At 42.8% G+C, this 24,390-nt stretch overlaps 1 protein-coding gene across 2 annotated transcripts; it reads left to right on the top strand.

Moving 5' to 3' along the window:
* The first annotated feature begins 119 nt into the window (after window positions 1–119).
* Window positions 120–17,074, top strand: DNAJB11 (DnaJ heat shock protein family (Hsp40) member B11). 2 transcript variants are annotated; one of them, XM_008705211.2, is made up of 9 exons: window positions 120–295; window positions 3,060–3,216; window positions 7,821–7,918; window positions 9,682–9,814; window positions 13,289–13,431; window positions 14,202–14,284; window positions 14,949–15,006; window positions 16,116–16,227; window positions 16,485–17,074. In XM_008705211.2, the coding sequence occupies exons 1-9, from the start codon at window positions 135–137 to the stop codon at window positions 16,791–16,793; spliced, it is 1,254 nt and encodes a 417-aa protein (XP_008703433.1). In that variant the 5' UTR covers window positions 120–134; the 3' UTR covers window positions 16,794–17,074. The 2 variants fall into 2 exon arrangements, with proteins under 2 accessions (XP_008703433.1, XP_008703434.1); XM_008705212.2 differs by having other exon boundaries at window positions 159–442.
* The last annotated feature ends 7,316 nt before the right edge of the window (window positions 17,075–24,390 follow it).

Raw genomic sequence — 24,390 nt, 5'->3', positions numbered from 1 at the left:
CGCGACTGTCTGACGTTTCCTCCTCTAATTGGTCCGGAGCTGCGGCTGCAATTCGGAGGCCTAACTGGCCGCCCGCACCGCCTCGGAGGTGAAGTGTACTGCGCTGATTGGCTGCGAGGCGCCGGCCGCGTGTGATGTCCCGACCAGCGATTGGCTCTCGCCTGCTGGGGGCTTCTCTCACGGGGACTCGGGACTCCCGGGAAGTGGACTGGCAGAGGAGGGGGCGAGCTAGCTGTCGCTCCGGACCAAGGAGGAGACCCCGGTGTGAGGCGGCCTCTCAGCGCCGGGTGGGCTGGTGAGCCGACGCGGCGGCGGCGGAGGCTGTGAGGAGCGTGTGGGCTAGGGACCGGCACAGAGGCCGGCACCGAGAAACCATGGCCCCGCAGAACCTGGGCACCTTCTGCCTGTTGCTGCTGTACCTCCTTGGGGCCGTGATCGCCGGGTGAGGAACAGGCACCCACGGGCACGGGGCCCGTGAGTCTGTCAGTCTTGGCTGGGGATGAGGGAGCATTGCCAGACTGAGTGAGTGGAGAGGGGAGTTGCTGAGGTGAGGCGGTAGGGGCAGAAGAATGGGTCGTGTGGGCCAGGCTGGCGGGGTGGAGAGGAGAGCAGTGGGTGGCATGAGTGAGAGGGGCTTAGGTCCAGAGGCCCTTAGAGCTAGATTTGCCCAAAGGAGTGGGATTTGGATGCAGTGCCAGACACCCCGTGGGGGTGGGGTTGCTGCTGAGCTGCAGAAGAAGACCATACAATGTTGAGCCTGCAACAAGCCACTGGGGGGGGGGGGTTGACATTAAAGTGGGTGGGTTATGATGGGAGGCTGGGTGAGGAAGTGAGAAAAGGTAGGGAAGCCATGCTGGGACTGAAAGAAATTGGATTGAGGGAGCAAGGCAGACTCTTTGGAGAGTTCTTGTACTTCTCAGCTTCTTGAGGTAATTCAGCCTAAGCCTCATCATGCTTCACTGTCTCTCTCCATGGTATATTCTTGAGAAGCTTTATGATCTTATGAACGCGAAGAGCATTTCGCCAACAGGTAGTGAACTAGCATTCAACACCACCCATCCCCACCCCACTTACAAATTCTGTGCCTCCGAAAAAGCCACCTAAATTCTCATCTGTAACGTGAAGATAATAAGGTGCCCCCTGTATGAAGGGAGTAGGGCCACCTGAACTCTTAAGGATCCTTCCAGCCTTTAGATCTGTGATCCTAAAGTCTGGTGACCACAGGATATGATATGCCAGGCTCATATTTTAGAATGTGGGGAAATTGTAGTCTTAGCTTCTAACAGTTTGTAAGTTTCTGTAACTGGAGGAGATGCTGCTTAGCAAAGCTTTAAACTTTAAAGTGCTTGTTATTTCTTAAAAGTTTTTTTCCCTGTACATATATGCTTGAACTTTGTCATTTTTTTCCTTGTGAAACATTTTAAATTACTAAAAAAAATTAATTTCTTCTAGGTAATGCTTTATTGTTTTTCTTAGTATGTTTTTGTTAGTACTTCACTTAAAGCAACACATATCCAAAGATGTTTAAACAAAATGTCATTATGAATATTGTTAATTCTGTAGCTTTAAACACAAGCCTTTTTATAAAGAAGTCTTTGGGGAACTGTAATATTGATGCTGAACTATGCCAGTCATCTTTTCCCTGATTTTTCTGGGCTGTTACTTAGCCATTTTTATATTAAGCATATTCTAAGTAAGCCTCATTCTTTAAACAGCTCTTTTGTTATTAATTTTAGTGAACCTTTTGATTTATTTAGCCCTTGTCTCGAGATCTCAGGGGTGTTTGCAGATTTTTGGGGGGAGGATAAAGCATCTAATTAATTCTTGTGAAATCCCTTGGAGGTGATACTTTTACAAACTTATACCTGAAATGATTAAATGACTTTCCAAAATGAGACTAAGAGCTCTTGAAATAATTTTTTGAATGTTCTGTCTTGTATCACCTGGGACCCCAATGCATTTTATCCCCACTGCATTTTAAAATCACCATCACTACTACACTAGCACGTCCACTGTGAACAACTTTCCCATCCCCTGTGTTGAGAAATGCATTTTCAGAATAATTTTTGATGGCTAAAGTGACGCTGGCAATAGGAGTAGGTTTTTGTGAGCATGCTTATTTATTCATTTCATTCAACGATTACTTTTTGGTGTCTTCTATGGGCTGTACAGTCTCTGCCCTGAAAGTTTATTATAGTCTGTTCCATCCATTGGCCCTTCTTGCAACGAGTCCTTTTATAATTAATTTGGTTCCAACATAGTCCCTTGCAAGGAGGTCAGTGAATCTGTACCTTATCTCCCAGCTCATGCCATATGTGTATTTGTAGCTGCTGAGATTTTTAGGCTTCTGCATATGGGCTTCAGCAGCTGGCTATAATTAAGACTTGACCAAGACAAACCAGTATAACCACTAGCAATGCAGGATTGATACTTTCTCTAACTTTTAGCAAAAAAACACCACAACTCATACATCCAAACGGATGTTATTCTTTCTTCAGGGTTCTTACTGGATTTTGGCTTAACCTCTATGTTAACCTCTAAAGTTAATTTCGGTCGCTTCATGTTTAACATTCCAAACAAAGCTACTATTCGAACATTTGTGTGATGTAATCTTTTTGAATAAAGAAAATCATCCTTTGGTTTTTATTTGACCTTTAGAAACAGCCAGAAGTCATTGGAAGTCACTAATCGAGGGAAGGAAAAAAGAGAGAGTTAATTTGATCATACGGTTATTGGTTGAAAATAATGTGTGACCATAAATAAAATAGTTTTCTGCCTGAAGATAGTTCTAAGAGAAGTCTACCACAGATGTTTTGAATAATTCTAACAAAGTTCGAAAAGTGCATAGCCTCTCATTGTGACTACTTAAATATATGACTCATGACAAATTCTGATGTGTTCTCTTTTTAGTCATTCTTTTTTGTGTGTCACATGTATACTTTCATTTTCCTACCTTTTTGATCATACACAAACCTAAATATAAAGGAACAAATTTCACTTTTAAAAATGTGATGTATAACTCTTTAATGAAGTACCCTCTCTCCCTCCCTATTCCCCAGGCGAGATTTCTATAAGATCTTAGGGGTGCCTCGCAGTGCCTCTATAAAAGACATTAAAAAGGCCTACAGGAAACTAGCCCTACAGCTTCATCCTGACCGGAACCCTGATGATCCTCGAGCTCAGGAGAAATTCCAGGATCTAGGTGCTGCTTATGAGGTGAGTCAGGAAAAAGGATGAAGTATGAATAAAACCTACAGATAGAGAAAAGACAGTGTAACACAAAGTAACACTCCCTTCTTTCAGGTCACTTTTTTTTTTTTTTTTAAGATTTTATTTATTTATTTGACAGAGAGAGAGACAGCCAGCGAGAGAGGGAACACAGGCAGGGGGAGTGGGAGAGGAAGAAGCAGGCTCCCAGTGGAAGAGCCTGACGGGGGGCTCGATCCCAGAACTGCGGGATCACACCCTGAGCCGAAGGCAGACGCTTAACGACTGAGCCACCCATGCGCCCCAGGTCACTTCTTTTTAAAAATAGGCAATAGATTAAAAGTAGTGCTGGGTGCTGTATTGAAAATTAACATTAGTATATGCTATTTCCTAATTTTTTCATATTAGTTTTTGTTTGATTAAGGAGAGTAAGGTGAAAAAGATGAAAAAAAGAAAGAAAGAAATATTGATAGATTAATGAGTAGATGGCTCATCATTCAATCAGTGTGGGAGCTAGAGCCAGAAATAGAAACAAAATCTAAGTGAGGATTACAAATCCACATGCCCGCATGGACCAGACACATAACATGCAGGGCAGTTATAAGAGAACATGACAGTGAATATTCTACCTCCATGTTGGGAATCAACAGGGATTGAGGAGGACTGTGACAAACTGAAGCCTTCTTGCCCATTTTCAAGGGGACAGCTATTACTCAACCCCAGCCAGTTTTTGCCATGTGCAAATGGAAACACAGTGTTGCCAGATCATGTAGTTTTTCAAGAGAAGTGGAAATCCAGATTTTTATGTAATTCTTTTGATTGGAAAATGTTGGTAACGAATTCAATTTAAAAATTTCTTTTTTGTGCAGATCAAACAAAACACAACTACAGTTTGTAATTTGCAGCCTCTAATCAGGAGATGAAGATACTTTTTCATCAGTATCATCTCATTTAATCTGCACTAGGATACCATGAAATATAGTAGAGCTGGGCATATTCTTATTCCCATTTTCTTTTCTTTTTTTTTCAGTTTTAATTACACCGAGGAATATTCTTTGAATGCTTAATAAATTACTTACTATTTGGAAAACTTGTACAGAGACTCTTTTAACATTATGGTGAAAAAGTTTTATAAATAAGTTCTAATAATCTTTCATCTATTAAATTAAGAGGTAGCTATTTTTCATATGTTGCAATTCACTTTTCCTCTAGAAATAGAATAAGAGATCCTGGTCGGGGAGGAGTTTCAGCCTTATTGAGGTATAATTGACAAAATTATAAGATGTTTAAAGTGTCCATCATGATGATTTGATATATGTATACATTGTGAAAGGACTCTGCCCATGTAAATAACTAACACATCCAGCATCTCACTTATTTGTTTCTTTTTATGGTGAGAACATTTAAGTTCTGCTTTTTTAGCAGATTTCAGTTACACACTGCAGCATTATCACTCTAGTGATAATCACTCTAGTGATTCCCATTTTCTAAAAGGACACAGGAAAAAATAATTTAACTCTGAAAGTTATGGAGCTAAACTTCTGAATTCAAGTTAAATCCCTGGATAGTGAGAAGGCTGGAACCAAATCTGAAAAATATTTTAGTAGTGGGAAAAACCCCAAAGGAAGGGATCCCAAAGCCTAGATTAAAGAATCCACTGAACTAAAGCAGTGATTTATACCCAGGAGAAATCTAGAGCTAATGGGTCCCACTTTCTTCTATTGACACCTTCAGGGATCCTATAGGACCGAAATTCCTAACCTAGGGCCCACAAATAAATTTGAGAGCGTTGGTGGACTCTCTTGAATTATATGTAACATTTTGGTTCTTGTTGATAATATTATTTCCATATTTTGCATTATTTTTCCCATAAATATTCCCATTTTTTTGCTAAGAACCCTATAGTCCAAAATGTTTTTTAGGGAACTGTTGCTAAGAATTTGTCATGTTCTTTAAAGCGTCTACCATGTTGGGGCGCCTGGGTGGCTTAGTTTGTTGAGCATCCAGCTCTTGATTTCAGCTCAGGTTATGATCTCAGGGTCATGGGATCGAGCCCTGCATCGGGCTTCATGCTGAGTGTGGAGCCTGCTTGGGATTCTCTCTCTCCCTCGCCCTCAGCCGCTCAGCCACCATTCTCATGTTCACTCATTCTCTCTGTGTGTCTCTAAAAAAAAAAAAAAAAAGAAAAAAAATTTAAAGAGTCTGCCATGTTCTTTAGCTGTGACCTAAGCAAGCTCTACATAAATCATTCATGAGATTGCAGTTTATTTAACTCTAAGAACCTTTCTAGTCACTAGTTCAAATTTTCTTTTTTCTTTGTATCACTCACTTCATTGCCTTTGGTCCTTAAATAAATTAGTGTTCACAAATCAAAATCCCAGTTAAGTAGAAGAGTCTTTTGTGAATACAGATCCGTCTTCTCTACTGAACTAGGATTACTGCTGCATTTTAATTAGTTGAGACTCAGGGTTGATTGGACAGTCATCCAAGAACCTTTATTTTCCTTTGAAAATAAAATAGTTTCCAAGACCATGGGATAAAATCACATTCCTTGGACAAAAAAAAAAAGGACACACACAAAAAACAAAACAAAAAAAAATTGAGGAGGAAGTGAATTGTAACAGATAACTTTAAGGATAGTTTTGGGGGGGTTATTCCAGGATCCTCTGCTCTCCATAAAGAGGCTTTAAAATAGTCTTTGGGGGTTGTGTGTGTGTGTGTGTGTGTGTGTGTGTGTTTTAAAGATTTTATTTACTTATTTGTCAGAGAGGAAAAGCACAAGTAGGGGGAGCAGCAGGCAGAGGGAGAAGCAGGCTCCCCGCTGAGCAAGGAGCCTGGTGCGGAACTCAATCCCAGGACCCTGGGTTGTGACCTGAGCCGAAACGCAGACGCTTAACTGATTGAGCCACACAGGTGTCCCTGTTTGGGGGTTTTGGAGTGGTGTTTCTTATAGACCCAAATGTGGGGTCCATTTCTTTGTCAAGACAAGACCACAGGAGACTTGAAAGTAAACATATTGGAAGTCCAGATCACATGATAATAGTTTTGGGTGTTGTTTTTTTTTTTTAAGTTAACTCTGCCCATTTCTACTTACCTGAAGTAGCTAATTTTTTTTAAGGATATTTACCAAAATATTTTTTTCACGTGAACTATCATAGTGCCTTTAGTCAAGTACTTTAGCCACTTTTGAACTAACCCATTTGTCTCTGCTTTTAAGAATGCTCTCTCTCTCTCAGGACGCCTGGTTGGCTCAGTCAGTTAAACATCTGCCTTTGGCTCAGGGCATGATCCTAGGGTCCTGGGATCGAGCAAGGAGCCTGCTTCTACCTCTGCCTACCATTCCCCTTGCTTGTGCACTCTCGTTCTCTCTCTCTCTGACAAATAAATAAAATCTTTAAAAAAAAAAAAAAAGAATTGCTGTCTCTCATACACTCAATTTCTTATAACATTTAAGATAAATTTAGAAAAAGAAAATTTTTGCAGTGGCTTCTTACACATCATTCAGCCTGGAGCCAAAAGTGTATCCTGTTTATATATGCCAGGCAGGTCTTCCCTTTCTTTTGCTGAGTCAACAAGGCCCCATCTCCTTCCAGCCTCTCTTTTCCTGAGCCAGTGCAAGTGTGGGTTTGAAATAACCTTCCCCTTCAATCTGCTGTCCAAATAGGAGATTTAAAATAACAAAGGTATAAAATTATTTAGTTGTCAAAACTATATGTGTGGGTATACTTCAGATTTCTCTAAATAGATGGGAAACTTTCACTTTTTTTGGCATGTTGAAAGCAGATTTTAAAGAGTATGGAAGCTTATTTTGTTTTTATATTCTTCAGTATTATAAATGGAATGGGCCCAATCTTTTCAAGCTGTGAAATAGTCCTTGAGCAGTCTTCATAGAGCAGTGGTTTTTGTTTGTTTGTTTGTTTTACTCTCTCTAATTCAGACTCAGAAGGTTACAAACTTAAACTTATATGGCAGACAGCATTCTTCTGCAAAAGGATTTCTACATACCCCCCAAATGGAAAAGGGAATATGAAGATATAGCAGTATAGACCTTTCTGAAGGGCCTATCATTGGATTCCCTTGACCTGTCAGTCTCCTAATGTGTATGAGGGGAGGCACCTATATGGTGTGGACGTGTAGGCCTGAACGGATTTGAAGGCTGTCCCATTTTATTGCTTTTGTCACTAATGACAATCTGTCACAGTCCTATCCTAATCTATGGTTCAGAGAGCTACTGTAGCGTACAGGTGAACAACACGAGCACAAGAACCAAACTGCATGGGAAGGAACCTGAGGAATTCATCTCCTGTCTTTCCTGTTGCTGCCCTCCCCTTCACGGCCACATTGCGAATCTCATGGCATTTTTATGTGACTGGGCCAATTTTGGTAAAGACATGAATTGAGCACTGTGGAAGCTCCAAAATGGACAGTGCGTCAAAGAATGTAGTCTGCTGAAGAAAATACGTACGTGTCTTAATACCATACATGATGAGAACTGCATTCCACAAAAATCTTAGACACAGTATCAGAGTTCTAAAAAAAGGCATAAATATGAATGTACCTTCATCGCATATTACCAACTCATGATCTTTTCCTCCACGGGCTTTTGTCCCCAGGTTCTGTCAGATAGCGAGAAACGGAAACAATATGATACTTATGGTGAAGAGGGATTAAAAGATGGTCATCAGAGCTCCCATGGAGACATTTTTTCACAGTAAGTAACTTGCCCATCTGCAAAGTGTTAGTGTCTGAGAATGGATCATTGGATGATTATGAAAGATTTATCCTTGCTCCCTTGGTCAGGAGCTTTTGATGAGAATAAAACTCAACCGATTCTTGACCAAAAGGTCAATCATCCTCCTCCCCGTGGGAATGCACTCTTCTATTTTCGTAAAGCTCCAAAAAAGACAGGTAGCACTGAAAGTGCTGTCCATCCAGCTTACTGTGTCAACCAAATTGACCCTGACAATGTTGGGGGGTCCCTATATGCTGTTTCCCTATATGTTGGAAAACCACTATATGTTGTCTCTTTTCTGTCTTAGAATCTGCAAACTGTTATTGCACAAAATTATTCTAAACAGAGAGAGAGAGAGAAATTCCTACTCCCTCTGCCTCTTTTTCATTCTATCAACAAGAGAACTGCCTCTTTTTCATATATCAACAAGAGAGGGACAGTTATGGTAATCGGCATTGGTGGAAGGAATTAGGGTAGCGGCCCTTTATCTCCTGTTGCACATGACATTCTGGGAGTGCTAAATGGCTGGAATAATACACGCTTTCCCTCACGCTCTTTGAACCCCTCTTAGTGAATTTCTGTATGCCCGGATGAGCTATAGAAGATCATCTGGGGTTTCAAATCAAGTTGTAAACAAAAAAATGTTTGAGTATACTTTCCTATGGGGAGAGGGTTTATGGCTTTCTTCAGATTCTTAAAGTGTTTTGTGAACCCTTTCCCAAAAGAATTAAGTCCCTGTTGCATACAGTAGTTTCCCCCATTTAGTATTTGGGGGTGACAGTAGATTTCTCAGGACTTGTGGAGATGTATGAGTAATATGATTAGGAAATCCTTCTTTTCCCCAGGATTGATTTGATTGTTGTAGCCTACTAGGAAAGTGTCCTGTTCCCCTTGGCTATTAGAAGTGATACCAGAAAGAGAAAGCTCCCATCTGCACCAGCCACCCCCTCCCCTCCACCTCCACCTCCACCCCGGCAAATCTTCCCTCTTTGTTTTTGTTTAAGATTCAGGGAATCTATTCGCCAAGTTTGGTTAGTTAGTGGGGTGGGAGGGAGTTACCTAGTTGTCATCACTATGCTAACATCTGAGGCTTCTTAACATCAAAAATTAACGTTAAGATTGAATACCTGCACATTTGAAAGTCATTGTTTGTATTAATTCAAAGTGTTGCTTTTGTTATTGACAAAAATTGATTTTGGTTTTGTAGAGAATAGAACTTCCTTAAGGCCCAGAATTCTACTAAGGCTGATGCTTTTTTAGCCTATTTAATTATGTACCCAAGAGTTTTATACAGAACAGTAGCTTCTTTAAAACTTGTTTCTAAATATACAAAGTGAACACTACAAATGTTCAAAATTACCATTAGAGTCAGCATTGCCTGAGCTTCTATATACTCTGCCCTTTCTCCATAAGTCCATTATATCCTGATATTCCTTGATATTAAAACAGATTACTATTTCATTGACAAAGCCCAACTTTGAATTCATCAGCACACTCTATGCACTGTGCTATATGTCTGGACGATATTTATTAAAAGGAAAAATTTTTTTGTGGTGGGGGCAATATAGTTGATATTGTATAAATTAAAAATTGTGTATGATGTATGACTTTGATGTATTAAAAATGTCAGGTTTTATACAATATGTTGGTAGGACACAATATCGTATCCATGTGAAGAAAACTAAATCATTGAAGACGTGAACTCTGCTTTCTTTTCCTGATGATTTTACACTTATCCACAGCTTTTTTGGAGATTTTGGTTTCATGTTTGGAGGAACCCCTCGTCAGCAAGACAGAAATATTCCAAGAGGCAGTGATATTATCGTAGATCTAGAAGTCACTTTGGAAGAAGTATATGCAGGAAATTTTGTGGAAGTAAGTTCAAACAATGCGGCTATTTATATTAACTCCCAGAACTTGTTCTTTTGACTAAACACAACAAATTTCTGAGTACCTTCTCTCTTTTGGGGGTCGGGAGAGTGACCAGATGTACTGAGTTGTCTTCGTCATAATCCTCAGTTCATGATGCACAGTTATTGTTTCATGAACTCATCGCCCAGCCCAAGAACGAACGACAAGAAGACCACCACTTGTATCTACTACATGCTGCTTCCCTCTTCTATTCCTCTGCCTCCCTTCAGAGCTAGCTAGCTACTATCCTGCGTTTTGTCTTTATTGTTCCCTTGTCACTCTTGTTTGTTTGTTGTATTATATCTGTATGAATACCTGAATAATGTTGTGTTTTTATTGTTTTTGACTTTGTAAAAATGCTATCATACCATACCTTATCTTCTGGGACTGGCTTTTTTCACTCACTATTACGTTACCAAGATTGGTGCCTCTTGCTGTCGCTGTAATTCTGCTGAACAGAATTTTATCATGACAACATTGTATCAGGCATGTAGGTTATTTCCGGGTTTTGTTTCACTTGCTAACAGTGCTTTTACGAACATTCTTGTACATATATCCAAGTACATGTGAGCAAAAATTTCTCTTGGGTGCATATACGGGAGAGTGGAATTGCTGGGTAATATGAACCAATGTTCATTCGTACAAGGTAACTCCATATTTTTTTCTCAGTTGAATACTGCCAGCACTTCCACCGCCAGTTTGTGAGAGCTCCTGTGGATCTGCCCCCTCTCTCAAACTGAATTGTTAGACTTCTCCATTTTTGCCTATCAAGTGGGCAGAATTTATCTCATTGTGGTCTTGATTTGCATTTTCTCAGTTCAAAATTAGGATACACACTTTCATATATTTAGTGGCCATATTTGTTTACTCTCTTGTGAAATGTCTGTCCATATTTTGCCCATATTTTTTTGCCCTTTTCTTAGTGATTTCTAAGAATAGCTTATTCTTACTATTAACATTTGTTGGCTAAATATAGCCAATCAGCTTGTAACTTTGTTTTCATTATATTGAAGATTTATTTAAAATGAACAGAAGTCATTAATTTTAAGGTGGCCAAATTTATCAGTCTTTTCTTTTAGGGTTAGTTTTTGTGTCTTAAGAAATTCTTTTCTACCCTAAAATCGGAAATCAAGTCACCTGTATTTTCTACTAAAATTTTGGGATCTTTTCATTTGAGGTTATTCATCTCTTTCTAGTTCTGGAAAATTTATCTCTGTTATTTTTTCGAATATATAATCCTCTTTGTTGGCATTTCTCCTTCTATCTGATCTTAACTTTCTTTTAAATGTTAAACAAAACAAAACAAAAACAATTCTAGTTCTTCAGCCTTCCCTGCTTCCTTCTAGGAGAGTGCCTTATTTTGGACTTTCGGCTCACTATATTCTTCAGCTGTGTCCATCCTAAATAATACCCCATTGTCTGGTTTTTATTTCAATTCATGTTTTTATACATAATATCTCTCCTGGATCCTTACATTATTTCTTATCTTATTGCTAATGTCTTCCCTTATCTCCTTAAATATTACCATGCTTATTTTAAATTCTCGGTTGTCTTCTCTAATACATTTGCTTAAAATATATGTTTTGTTCAGTTTGTTGTCTTTTCTGGGGAGTGGGGGACGTATAGTTGGACTCCTCGGGTGTCTAGATGTTTCTTTGGCCTTTGGGCTTGTATTTCCTCTATGGGTATCAGCAACTCTCTTTCCCTGGGAAAGCGTCTTGGGGCAAGCCTTTGAGTAGTGGTTTTAACTGTGTTCTATTTGTATTCTTGGAGGTTTTTTTGGTTTTGTTTAGTGTCTGGGGTCTGTTGTTTTGGAGGAGGGGGGCCAAACAGTGCTTGTCCCAAGGCAGTTTAGGAGAGAGATGGAAGCAGAACTTCAAATACTCTTCTCTAGGGTGTCCGCAGCGGCCCTGCTAGCTGCCGAGGTATAGCCGCCAGTACGCATGCCAGTTCAAAACCGCATTCCATCTCTCAAGTTTTCTAACTAGTTGTGTGTTTATTATTTCCTGGAATCCATGTTTTCTTTTAGTTTTTTGAGGATTTTGGAAGAGATAGCCAGTAGTCCATGCATATGTACCAGTTTGACAAGAAACATTTTCTTTAGCTGTGCTTTTGCTGTTAATAGTTGAAAGAAGAGGACTGGATGGTTACAGAGGATGCACTGGCTTCTAATACTGTGGTTCAGACTGAAGGGTGGGGGAAAGGGCACTGAAAGTATTTGGGCCGTTTCTTCTTCAAGAGCAAGATAGGTTGCTGAGGTGGGAGAAGGAGGTGAGCCTAATGAGCTCCCATGTTCCCTCCGGAGCTGTTGTCTGCAGTCATCACTAATACACTGTGTACATCACTCTTCGCAGTTAGTGTGTCCCTAAACAAAAATCCAGTTGTTGTAAAGGATGTCAGTGACCTTGCCATTTAAATGGCCCCATGGAAAATTCTTTTTCAAGGAAAAATGACCTTGAGAGAGCATAGTAGTTAAAAACACAGACTTTGGAGCTAGACTGCCTGATTTCGAATGCTGACTCTGCTGTGTATTGGTTACGTGACCTTGGTCATGTTCCTGAACCTTTCTGTGCCTTCATTACTTCCCCTGTAAAATGGAGACCATACCAGCATCTACTTCATGAGGTTGTTGCAAGGCTCAAACAAGTTCATATATGTAAAAGATCAGAGCATTGCTCGGCACGGAGTAAGTGGTATAGAGTGTCTACTCTAATTACTGTTGTTGTCATTTATTCCGTTGGCCTAGGCTTTCATGTGTTTGTAGGCTGTCAGGGGCTTTTCTCTCAAGCGTTTGTGTCATCCTGCGGCATGAACCCGTGCCTTGTGATTAGATGTTTGACTGATGAAACAGGCAAAGCCAGGAATACATTTCTTCATGTGTATTGGTTCCCACAAACCTTGAGGGATCATTGCACACAGCTACAGAGAGCTGATCGTTGTGTCCCTCACCTGTTAAGTATCTGAATCAAGATCGCAGTGGGAAACAGTCCTAGATGGAGTTGCCTGAAACCAGGAAGTGTTTTCATTAGATTTATCATAGCTGATGATATGGCAGCAGCTAATACCAGCTTTTCAAGGCTGTGGTTGTTCTCCAGGGGTTGTGCTTTGCACAGCTCAGATTTCTTAAAAGATAGCAGTTCTGTGAACTGCTTTAACTCAGTGGTGTTTGGTTGTGCCTTAGAAATGCTGATATACACGTTATTTTTCGGTTCTCTTCTTTCTTAATCGCCTCTCTCTTCTCCAGCTTCAGATGTTGAGTCATTTAAGTATCCGTTTGCTTCATTCCTGTACAAAGGCTTCTGTCAGCATTAGGTCTCCCTGGGGGATAGCTTGCCAGAGAAAGGAACGTTCCAGCTCCAGCACGAGTGCAGCCCTCATCAGTTAAGGAAACCAAAGGCTCTTTTACAGAAAAGCTAATGTTGTCTATGTACTTCTTAGGTAGTTAGGAACAAACCCGTGGCAAGGCAGGCTCCGGGCAAACGAAAATGCAACTGCCGGCAAGAGATGAGGACTACCCAGCTGGGCCCAGGGCGCTTCCAGATGACCCAGGAGGTGGTCTGTGACGAGTGCCCTAATGTCAAGTAAGTGGAGCACCTTCTCTGTTCTACCAAGAGACACTTGCATCCTCTCACTTGTCTAATAAAGTGCTAATGGTCCATACCGAGATTTCCCCCCCATCTCCTCACACCCTCCTCTCTCTCTCTCTCTCTTTCACATTCCACCAAAGGATAGAGCAAAGACATGTACCTTTTTATTTTTCCCAGAAGTATTTCTTCTAAATATCTCCTTCTGTGTTTCTGAACTAGTAAGCTGTGCCCTTTATTTCTGAATATACTTAGCAAGTGTTAATGTTTCATTTTTCCTGCTTGGAATAGCAGAGCAGTCATACATATCCAGCTAACATTTCAGATTAGAGAAGTACTATTTGCTGATTATGTTATCAACGTAACTATTTAATTGAACTGTACATTATATATATGTCAAAACTAGATCAGTTATTTGTGGGATCAGGAAAAAGATGAGATAAACTTTGCTTCTGATTCCTGTCCTTCCAGGTGCAAATTTACATAAGTGTGAGTAGTTTTCTCTGTTATTGATCACTCAGCTCAGAGTAATCAGTCTACTGCAGGCTTCTTTGGAGGCAACAGTTACAAGTTTATATAATATATAGTAGTTTTGCCCTGGCTTTTGGCATGTAGGAGATGTAAATAGATCTCAGATGGCTGTGTCAACTAGAGATACGGAATAGTCTTTTAAGAAAAACTCTGATAGAACAGAAAAAATCAGTTATGTGTATGTGGGGTTTAGTTTGTATTTTCATTTTTTTCTTTCTAAATTCTCTTTGTCTCAGACTAGTGAATGAAGAACGAACACTGGAGGTAGAAATAGAACCCGGGGTGAGAGATGGCATGGAGTACCCCTTTATTGGAGAAGGTGAAATACTGATACTGATGTTTTACTGTCATAATTCTCTGTTCTCTGTGTGCTTGTGAATACCGGCCACCCCCACCTCACACCATATCCTAACGGCCACCAAGTAAATGCGTGTATCATTTCCAACACTCTTCGATCAGTTTTAGGGCACAGAGAGCCTTTCATGGCCTTCGTGGATGTTCTCCTTAAACCGTAGCACTACAGTTTATCTTTAGAATATCACGGCCAAAAGTTACAACGTAGTAACTCTTTATCTAGTAGACTAAGTTATATCAAAATTTAGGTTATTCAGACCCTAATGGATTAATTTTAACTCAGCAATGAGAGAAGATATGTAGCTCTGGTTGGCATTAATAAGATGCTCTCAGACCTCACCTTTAAGGTTTCTGAAAGAAAAGAAGCTTTAAGACTTTAGGGTCAAGAAATCAATGAATCTTTCTTTGTTTAGGCAACAGGTCAAGTTATTTATTGCTGTGCCTGAGACACAGGTGATCTTCACTAATAGTCTGAAACTTGATATAACCAGTTAGAGACACTGCTCTCACAGGTAGACTTGATAGGCCACACCTAAGGTAGTGGCTTTAAAAAATTCTCGTGAACTGCAGATAGATTTGCGGTGTGCGTCTTGTATGACGTACCACATGCCATCATGTCTTCTGACTAGGTGAGCCTCACGTGGATGGAGAGCCAGGGGACCTGCGGTTCCGAATCAAAGTTGTCAAGTAAGTGATCGGATGCTGGAGGCCTTCTCATTAGCCCCCGCTTTTCAGATGAGTTGGGTTAGAGACAGATGGATAGCCACCAGGACACTGCTAAACTTTTCCGTCTTTTGTGCCCTTTTGTGCCCTTCATACCCTAAATGATCATTTGTAACTCTGCATCAATACCGAAAATTTGGGATTGGGGCTGAGGATTGAGCTGTTAACATATTTACTCGGGATCTACAAATCCAAAAGGTGTTGGAAGGAAAGCATCGACAAGACAAGTAAGGAGTTGTAAAAGAGAGGCAAACACGAATGGGACTCAAGGAGACCTGAGATTTCGACTGAGGAAGCATGGCACCCTTCAGGGATGGAAGACTTTACATAGAAAGAACCTTCTATTACATAATATACAGCTTCTCTTCAGCATGAAGTGCTGCTTTTACAAGAATTTTCCCCGGGACTCGGGCTTCTGGTTTATTATTTCTCTCGTTACCACCTTGGAAAGCAGTGATACCTCTGCTTCTAAGGATTCCTTGGAACAAGTTTCTTACATAAATATGGAGAAATGAGCCCTCACTGCCTAGGACTTTCCCCTTCTGCTTTCCTCTAGGACTCTCCCCAGCTTTCCTTACCTACTTGATGTTTCTCACATCTTCCCAGAGAAACTGGAACACATGCTATTAAACCTGGTACCTTCTCGGGTCTTGGTCTTTGCCAGAATTCCCTCATACCCCAACCCCCGCCTCCCCCATTTCCACCTTACCTGCATCTCTAGAGCTGACCTGGCCTTGAGCCCAGCTCTGGAGACCTTCCCAAACGCATTCCCGATGCCCATCACCCAGCCCTCACTGCCAGAAGTTGTCTTTCTCTTTTCTATAACTTAATTACTCATAGTTTTACTTATGTGCTTTGCCTTCTCCTGATTTATTAGCTTCTTAAGCATAGGATTTAATAAATCTTACACAATTTCATAGTTTCAATTAGTACTACACAGAAAGGAGTATCTAATAAATGCTAATGGTTTGAAGGAGTGGTAGTCATCCTTTTGCAAGATTTTTCTAAAACCCTTTTGAACACTTTCCAAAGGAAGATGGAAGTTAATGATTTTTACCTTGTTCTGTTTTTAGACACCCAATATTCGAAAGGAGAGGAGATGATTTATATACAAATGTGACAATCTCACTAGTCGAGTCTCTGGTGGGCTTTGATATGGATATTCCTCACTTGGACGGCCACAAGGTAAACAGACCCATTTTCCTGCCTCCTGCCCTTTTAAAGCCTTCACGCGGGTGATTTGGAGATTACATGTTTGGTTTTTCTTTTTCTTTTGAAAACGTACTTCTTTGGCTTGCAATGTCCTAATGGTGTTTCCCTTGTCCCTTCATCCTTGCTGCTGTGCTGAGCTGTGACAGGAGCTCTGGACACCAGTGCTCACTAGAATTTCAAAGAGTATCAGTCCTAGTCCTAGTTCAGTTCCATACCCTTTTGCTTTCTAGGTACATATCTCCCGGGATAAGATCACCAGACCAGGAGCCAAGCTATGGAAAAAAGGAGAAGGGCTCCCCAACTTTGACAACAACAACATCAAGGGCTCTTTGATAATCACTTTCGATGTGGATTTTCCAAAAGAACAGTTAACAGAGGAAGCAAGAGAAGGTGAGCAGTCGAATGAGAGAGAGAGAGAATTAGCGTGCGTGCCTATGTGTCTGTGGTATGTGAGTATGAGAACAGCGGTTAAAGAGGACGGGCAATACAAACAAAACCCTCCAGGGACATCAGACATCAAACACAGGACCAGGAAATGAATTTGACTTTCTGTAAAGGAGATATTCAAAATTCTTCTGTCACTATTTTATAAAAGGCTGTGTGAGCTGGGCTTTGGAACCAAGGGTGTGTGGGTGTGAGTGTGAAATGGAATCACATAAAACAAATTAGCTGGACCAAACCATAAAGGGAAGGATGAGGTATACATTAGAAGGGCTAGAGGCTGAGAGGGGTGGCGTCAGCCATGGCTGCTTGAGGCAAGGGCCCAGTTGGTGCGTCCTAAATAGGAAGAAGAAGGAGAACGGTGAAAGAGGTCAAAACTGAAAAGAGGACAAAGAAGAAGGAATGGAAGACAACTGAAGAGCTTTATTTCCATTTTGATGGCCTCTTCTCATTTCTCATTTGATAGGGTTTTGTGGGAGGTGTGTGATCTGGTGCCTGAGAGACAGAAAGAGACCAGGGGCCATCTTGGACATGCATGTGCCTGTGGGGGGTGGAGGTGACCCCCACGCACTGAACTCGAACATGGGTAGTTCTTTGTTTAATTGGGATCCACGATTGTCACATGGCCTTTTGTGAGCCTCGCAATGGAACCTGCTCTTTAAACTCTAGAGAAATCACATTTTTGTTGATGGAATCACTTGTTCCCTCTTCCTTTAGGTCAGTGCAGAAGGTATACAATGGACTGCAAGGATATTAAGAGTGAATAAAATTGGACTTTGTTTAAAATAAGTGAATCAGCGATATTTATTATCTACAGGGGTTTTTTTTGTGTGTGTTTTTGTTCTTATTTTCAATATGCAAGTTTGGCTTAATTTTTTTCTCCTAATGATCATCATGAGATGAATAAGAGGGCTTAAGAATTTGTCCATTTGTGTTCAGAAAAGAATGGCCAGCAGAAGGTTTAATAATACCTCTCCCTTTGGGGATTTAATGTCTGGTGCTGCTGCCTGAGTTTCAAGAATTAAAGCCGCAAGAGGACTCCAGGAGCAAAAGAAACACAACATAAAGGGTTGGAGTTCATTGTTGGCTATTTCATTCAAAATGCCAACTGGAGAAGTCTGTTTTTAAATACATTTTGTTGCTATTTTTTTCTTGACTCCTGTTTCTTGTTGGTTTAGCTACCCTGTTGTCCTTCCGTCTCCATCTGGTCACTTTCCCTCGGTGCGCCCAGTGTCCCCCTGACTTCCTGTGAACTAGTTGGGTTGTCCTCCCATCAGGCAAGATGGACACAAACCTGGAAAAGGTGGTAATGATCCAGTCCCTATGCCCAATTAAACACACATAGTATCTTCTAGAAAAGAGCTTGAAGAAACTGAGTAGATTAGAGATTGGGGTACATGAGTCAAGGTTACACAAAGATCTAACAGTCCCCGAGAAAGTTTATTTCCTCTGATATGAGAATAAGCTGATATGGATACTTTGCTGTTTAGAAAGCACTATTCACATATACAATCCAGTTGTCCTCACGATTAAAAAGCCTTTGATTTGTGTTAGGAACTAGCATTACCACTCGCTCTAGAAAATGAATGTGAGGCAGACCTGCAGATTACTTTTGGCTCCCCTAGTGGCCCCTGAGCCAGAGAGCACGTGACTTGAGTCTATCTGACTTTCGAACCTCCCGCGCTCTTCTGTAGGCCCGTCACACCACTCTTTGTGTACTTTTGGGCTACCTGCCTCAGCTAGTGAGCCACTCGACAGTGGTGGACGATTTCCGTCACAGGGTGTGTGGAGCTGCCCTCCCGTCATCCGTGGGCTTCCAGCAGCATTCCCACCTTTGTTCAGGCAGCCAGTGCTACTGTTTGCCATTTTGTTGCGTTTCACCCCCGATTTACAAAAATGAGTGGAATAGGGGGAAAAAATGAAAACGTCGTCGATTTAGAACAGTTAAGAACAAGATGAAAAACAGCAGCACACTTGCAACCTCAGTCAGATACTATTTGGACTTGAGTACAACTGTGTGTTCCCTTGTGAAGGAAAAGAACAAAACTAAAAGGCTTATTTGAAATGCTGGGAATCTATTTTGGAATTCAAATGAAACCATGTAAATCCATATTTGAGTTCAGGGGACTTTTTGTACATTTGATGTTCATTATGTGCTGAGTTACCTACCTAGTTGAACATTTTGTAGAAATAATCAGCATTTCCCGTACATTTCTTAGCCCAAGAGAACTCTTGATTGTTCTCTGCACTTGCTCGTCCCCCTCTTTCTAAGATTTTTTGCAAGAGTCAGTCACATACTAACAGCTTGAGGTACCAGTCCTGGCTAGTAACCCCATAGAGATAATGTTCTTGCTACAAGTAAGAGTATTAATGGGGCTTTGTCACTGCTGTTAATTCATGGTCCAGATGACCATGATTTGAGAAGTTAAAAATGAATATTCTTTGATCGTTTGAGCGTCAGTTCACTTTCAGCTTTATCTGAAGCACACTGTAATATGGAAAGATTTGTATCAAAGGTCTGTAGATTTTTCTCGTTATGAACCATTAGGACAGAATGGTGGTGGTGGAGATGATGGGGAGATCTTAAAAGCAGGCTCTAGAGCCCAAGCTTTTTGCACTATGATCATACTGTTTTCCCAGAAGTTAGTGCCATCCACAATTGGAGTGCTGGTCCCTGACACAGCCAGCTCCCTACCAAGTAGACTGAAGGTAAGCATCTGTCCAGGGACATTGCGGAGAGGGTTCCCAGCTCTGAAGGTTGTAGCAGTCATATGTATGTTCTCTTCAAGCCGGAAGGTTCTATGTATTACAGAGTTGTCAAGTGAGGAACAGTGAAAAGTTGTCCTCTTACTGAATAAAAAATATTTATTGAGTGCTTACTATGGGCCAGGTTCTGTTCAAGTACTTTATACAGATGAGCTCATTTATGTGGAAGGGAGACTGTTACCCTCGGTGTACGGATGAGGAAATTAAGTCCCATCTCACAGCTTACAAGTGGTGGGACCAGCACTTGAAGCCAGGCAGTCATTTCCAGCATGCAGAGAATTTGATCAAAGGGGATACAAACCCAAACTGCCACAGAATACCACACGATGAGGTTTTTATTTCTTCGGTGGCCTTTGAAGCATGAACCTTTGGGTGAATCTGAAGTTTCAAGCTGAGACCTTATCACTGTGGCTCATTTTCAAGAGGAACTGGCTGAGCTGTGAAGTAGCTATGGGCTCCTAGCCATGGGCGTGTTATCCCTGGAATTTTGGTGGCCGCATATGAATCCAGAATGATCATGGAATTTCAGACTATCTGGCCAAACTCTGGGTAATTCCTAGAATACACAGATACATTCGATCTAACTTTCTCTGTAGAAACTGAGAGCCCCATCAGTGATCTGGACACAGGTCCAGGAAGACGATCCCCTGACTGATGTGCCCCACAGTTGCCCAGAAGGCACTCTGTGAATCTGCAGGGTTCTCAGCAGTTTGCTCAAGCGTGATCGTGCTCAGTCCCAAGTCTGCGTTTGTTTTGTTTTTTTTTTTTTTTTAAGATTTTATTTATTCATTTGAGACAGAGAGCACAAGCAGGGGGAGCGGCAGAGGGAGAGGGAGAGGGAGAAGCAGAGGGGAGCCTGATGCAGGGTTCGCTCCCAGGACCCAGGGATCATGCCCTGAGCCAGAGGCAGATGCTTACTTTCTGAGCCACCCAGACACCCTCAAGTCTGCAGTTCTGAGTCCAAGTGTTGACTGTGCAGTGAGACTGTCTGGATTCAAATCCTGGCTCTGCCAATTACAGCTCTGTGTCCCCTGATAAAGAATTTAACCTCTCTGAGCTTCAGTCTCCTCCCCTACCTCATATTCTGACAATCAAACATGATGTATTTGAAACTTACCACAGTACTCGGTGTGTAGCAAGCACTCTTTATTTTTTTAGAGGGGGGGGGCAGAGGGAGAGGCAGAGACGATTTTAAGCAGGCTCCATGCTCAGATTGGAGCCTGACACAGGGCTTCATCTCACGCCCCTCAGATCATGACCTGAGCTGAAGGCAAACGCTTAACCCACTGAGCCACCCAGGCGCCCCATAAGCACTCTTTAAATATTAGTTATTGCTATGGACTGAATGTGCCCCCCTCCAAAACTTCATAGCTTGAAGACCTAATCCCTAGCATGATGGCATTGAGAGGTGTATTCAGAGGGCCCTTAGGAGGTAATTAGGGCATGAAGGTGGAACTCTCATGAATGGGATTAGTGTCCTTACAAGAAGAGACCTGAGAGAGGATCCCTCCACCATGTGAGGACACAACAGGAAGACAGCTGTCTGTGAACCAGAAAGCGAGCCCTCACCAGACACTGGGCCCCCAGCACCTTGATCTTATCTTCCCAACCTCTAGAACTGTGAGAAATACATGTTTATTGTGTAAAACATCAGTCATAACTAAGGATGTACTGTATGGTGACTAACATAACATAACAAAATAAAAAATAAAAGATAAAGTGTCAGTCATGGTAATTTGTTACAGCAGCCTGAGCTGACTAAGAGTTATTGCTGTTATGTAATAAATGTGACTAAACTGTTTTTGAAGCGATTTGCGTTTCTGGTAAAACATATTTTTGAAACCCTAACAGGTTGGCTTTCCCCACTGTCGAATAGTGTAAAACATACATTGACCTGCACATGTGCGGCTTTCTGGCCTTGTGACAACCCCCTCCCCCCCCCCTCACTTTGGAAAACAAACAGGAGCATCGCTGAAGGATTTCTGCAGAGAACCAACTGGAACTGGCACTACATTCTCAGTCAGCTCCCGGCGCACAGAGGAAGGTGCTAGGAGGGACATGTACTAAGTAGTAAACGGTGGAAAAAGCAGAACACCCCCAGAGCCTTACAGGAGATAAAAGCAGGTGTCTCCAGAACCCACCTGGACAAGTGCCGACCGGCAGGGCATTTACACAGCAGGAAGCCTCGGGTCTCTTGGGCCTTCGCTCCCGCAGCTGTGACAGGCAAGCCCCAAAGTACGTGGTGTGACTCCCATCAGCACTGGGGTGACCAACTCCTCCCTATTTGCCTGGGCACTGGAAGTCCCACATCCCAGAAACCCCTTAGTCTCAGGCAAACCAGGATGGTCGGTCATGCTAAGGTCCAGCACTGAAGGGGCAGCTGGCACAGAAGCCTCTGCAGCTCATGTCATTTATGTCGTGGGCCGGTACAGAGGGACGGCTGAAGGGACCGGAGGGACTAGAGCCAGGCTGAGTCCGGAGAATGCTCCCTGAAGGCGCAGTCCCTGAGAAAAGTGCACGGAGGCCCAGGGAAGCAGGGCCAAGGTCAACTAGTACGGGGCGGGTGTGTGCAGGGGCCGGCCAGTGGCGTGCCCCTCCCGGGCCTGTTCAAAGATAGGCATGCCTTGAAAACTACATTCCACTTTGGATGATTATATAGGAAACGGAGAAAGTGACTTTCTTTCATAAAAGTTATATATTCACCTGGTCTATTACATTGACGATAAAGGAATAAATTGTAAACGTCATTGTCTTTCATTTCCCAGTTTTCCATTTCTTTTAATCAATAACTTTATCCGTTTATGCCAAGAATATAGGCCTCTTACGTGGTGCTGGGCTTAAAGTCCTCTAAAAATATCTTTTTAAAATATTTTTTCTGATTGTATGTTGGTGCAGTTCTCCCACTTTCGCTTGTTTTATTCTCTTTTTTGTTTGTTGTGTGGTTATTTGTTTTGTGAGTCTTGATCCAGGCATCTGCTTAAGACACATATTAAGGGTTTTAATTTCATGTAATGAAATACAGTAGCTGTTGCTGGGAACAGTGTTATTGTGTTTAGAACAGCAGCCCGCTCTGATTGCTAACGCAAGCACCGGGCTTGCGGGTTGGTCTTAGAGGCCCGGTGGCCGTCTGAGCTTGCGGGCACCTGTTACAAAAACCCTCCAGAGGGGAGAGCCCAGCACCCGCAAGGTTTCTTCATTTCCACGGGAGGGCGCTGTCTACCGCGGGGGGATGGGGCTGTGGTACCACCGGAGGACTAAGGAGTCAGGCCTGGAAATTCAGACTGACTGGCTGCCATTGTTTCCAGTTTGTTCTAGGTCATTTTAGCTCTCCTGCCCCGCCCCGTGAGACCCCAGCAGGGGCTGTGTGTGCTCTCGTCAAGCCCGAGACAAGCCCACTGGTGTCTGGTGGCGAGAAGGAGTGGGCAAAATTACATGCAAGGGAGAGAGCGAGCTGGATCGCGGAAGACTTCACAGACCTCATTTGGTATAAAAACAATTAGGACTAATTGCAGGCTTTGTCCGAGGGAAACAGGAGAGGAAAACAATATTGATTCATTACAGTTATTAAGGAGCTACTGTATACATGAGGACCTTTGGAGGCCTTGGGGCGCAGGCACGGTCAGGGGCCAGCCCCTGGAGGAGGAGACCCAGCCATGGAGGGTGGGGGTGCAGGCTTGTTCCCTCCACAGCCTCCCCACTGAGCCTCAGCTCAGACTCCCCGCCAACACAGAGCTTCCCCGGGAAGGGAGGGGGCGTGCCAGTCCCCAAGGGCATGGGCACACAAGGAGGCACCTTGGGCCAGTGTTTGCTGAAGACCATTCAGCTTCTGGGGAAGACTGTGCCTAATGACACACTGAGTCCGCTCCTGGACCATGGCCTCCATCACCCGGTCCCTCCTCCTTCTTTGAAAATGGTATTGCGTGCCTCTCCTGTGTGTGGCTCAGAGCTAGACCCTGCCACTGCCTTTCACGGCACAAAAAAGCCTCCCTGGGGGTACGGCTGTTCTCTTCACCCCAGTGGGGACATGGGCTCCGGGGCGTTCCTGACACCATCAGAGGGGCAGAGCGAGGCGGGACGGAGGCTCGCAGGCCCTGCGGGGTCACACTGCCCCTCAGCAGTGGGGCTCAGGGGGGCCTGACTGAGGCGAGACGGAAGGCGGCTGACATGTCACGAAGTGGAACTCACGTCGCATTTGATGGCCTACAGAGGAGACCGCAGTCAGGCCTATCAAAGGAAGGGGGTCGCTGAGGGAGGTCAGGCTCTGCCCCCCACCCTCCCTGTCTCAGGCTCTCTGGTCAGTAACTTTCCCCCGCACTCGTCTCTGAGCCCATGGACAGAAGACGTATGAATAACAAACTGACTTCCGACCTACATTTTATTACATCAGAAAGTAAATCAGCCTTGAACTGTTAGTTTTGGATTTTATACAGAGAGATAATGCAGCCACCCCCCCTCTCTCCAGTGTCCTGGTGACATGCTCTCTGTTGGTTTAAACTGCCCTGGGTAACCACTTCCTATTCCTATTCCTTTTTAAAGGAATGTGATACTCCCACATGTCTTTTGTTAAATATCATATTGTTTGTCCACTTCTCAAAACATACCGTCTGATAGTGATTTGGAGTGAGTGGACATTGTTTTCTGACAGTGATCCAATGACACGGGCTCTGAGAGAGCAACACTCTTCTGCAAGACACCCCCCCCAGCACCGCTGGCCCCCAGGCACCACTGGCCCTCTTTCGGGGCACCCCAACTGCTAGACACCAGCCTTTCCTGCTCTCAGCTCTGTTCTGGGAGCATCCAGGGCCCCAGTGAGTTCTGGACAGGGTAGGAAGATCTCTTTGCTCTTCTGTGTTACAGGCTGTCAACAGGCATCAAAACAGAAATGCTTGAACTTCCTGAGGTCTTCTGGGGACAGCCCCTCTTCAGTTC

The sequence above is a fragment of the Ursus maritimus genome, unplaced genomic scaffold, assembly GCF_017311325.1.
Source record: "Ursus maritimus isolate PB19 unplaced genomic scaffold, ASM1731132v1 scaffold_4, whole genome shotgun sequence".
NCBI classification, from domain to species: Eukaryota; Metazoa; Chordata; class Mammalia; order Carnivora; family Ursidae; genus Ursus; species Ursus maritimus.
The sequence above is the reverse complement of the archived record's forward strand: the minus strand, read 5'-3'. Positions and strand labels throughout refer to the sequence as shown.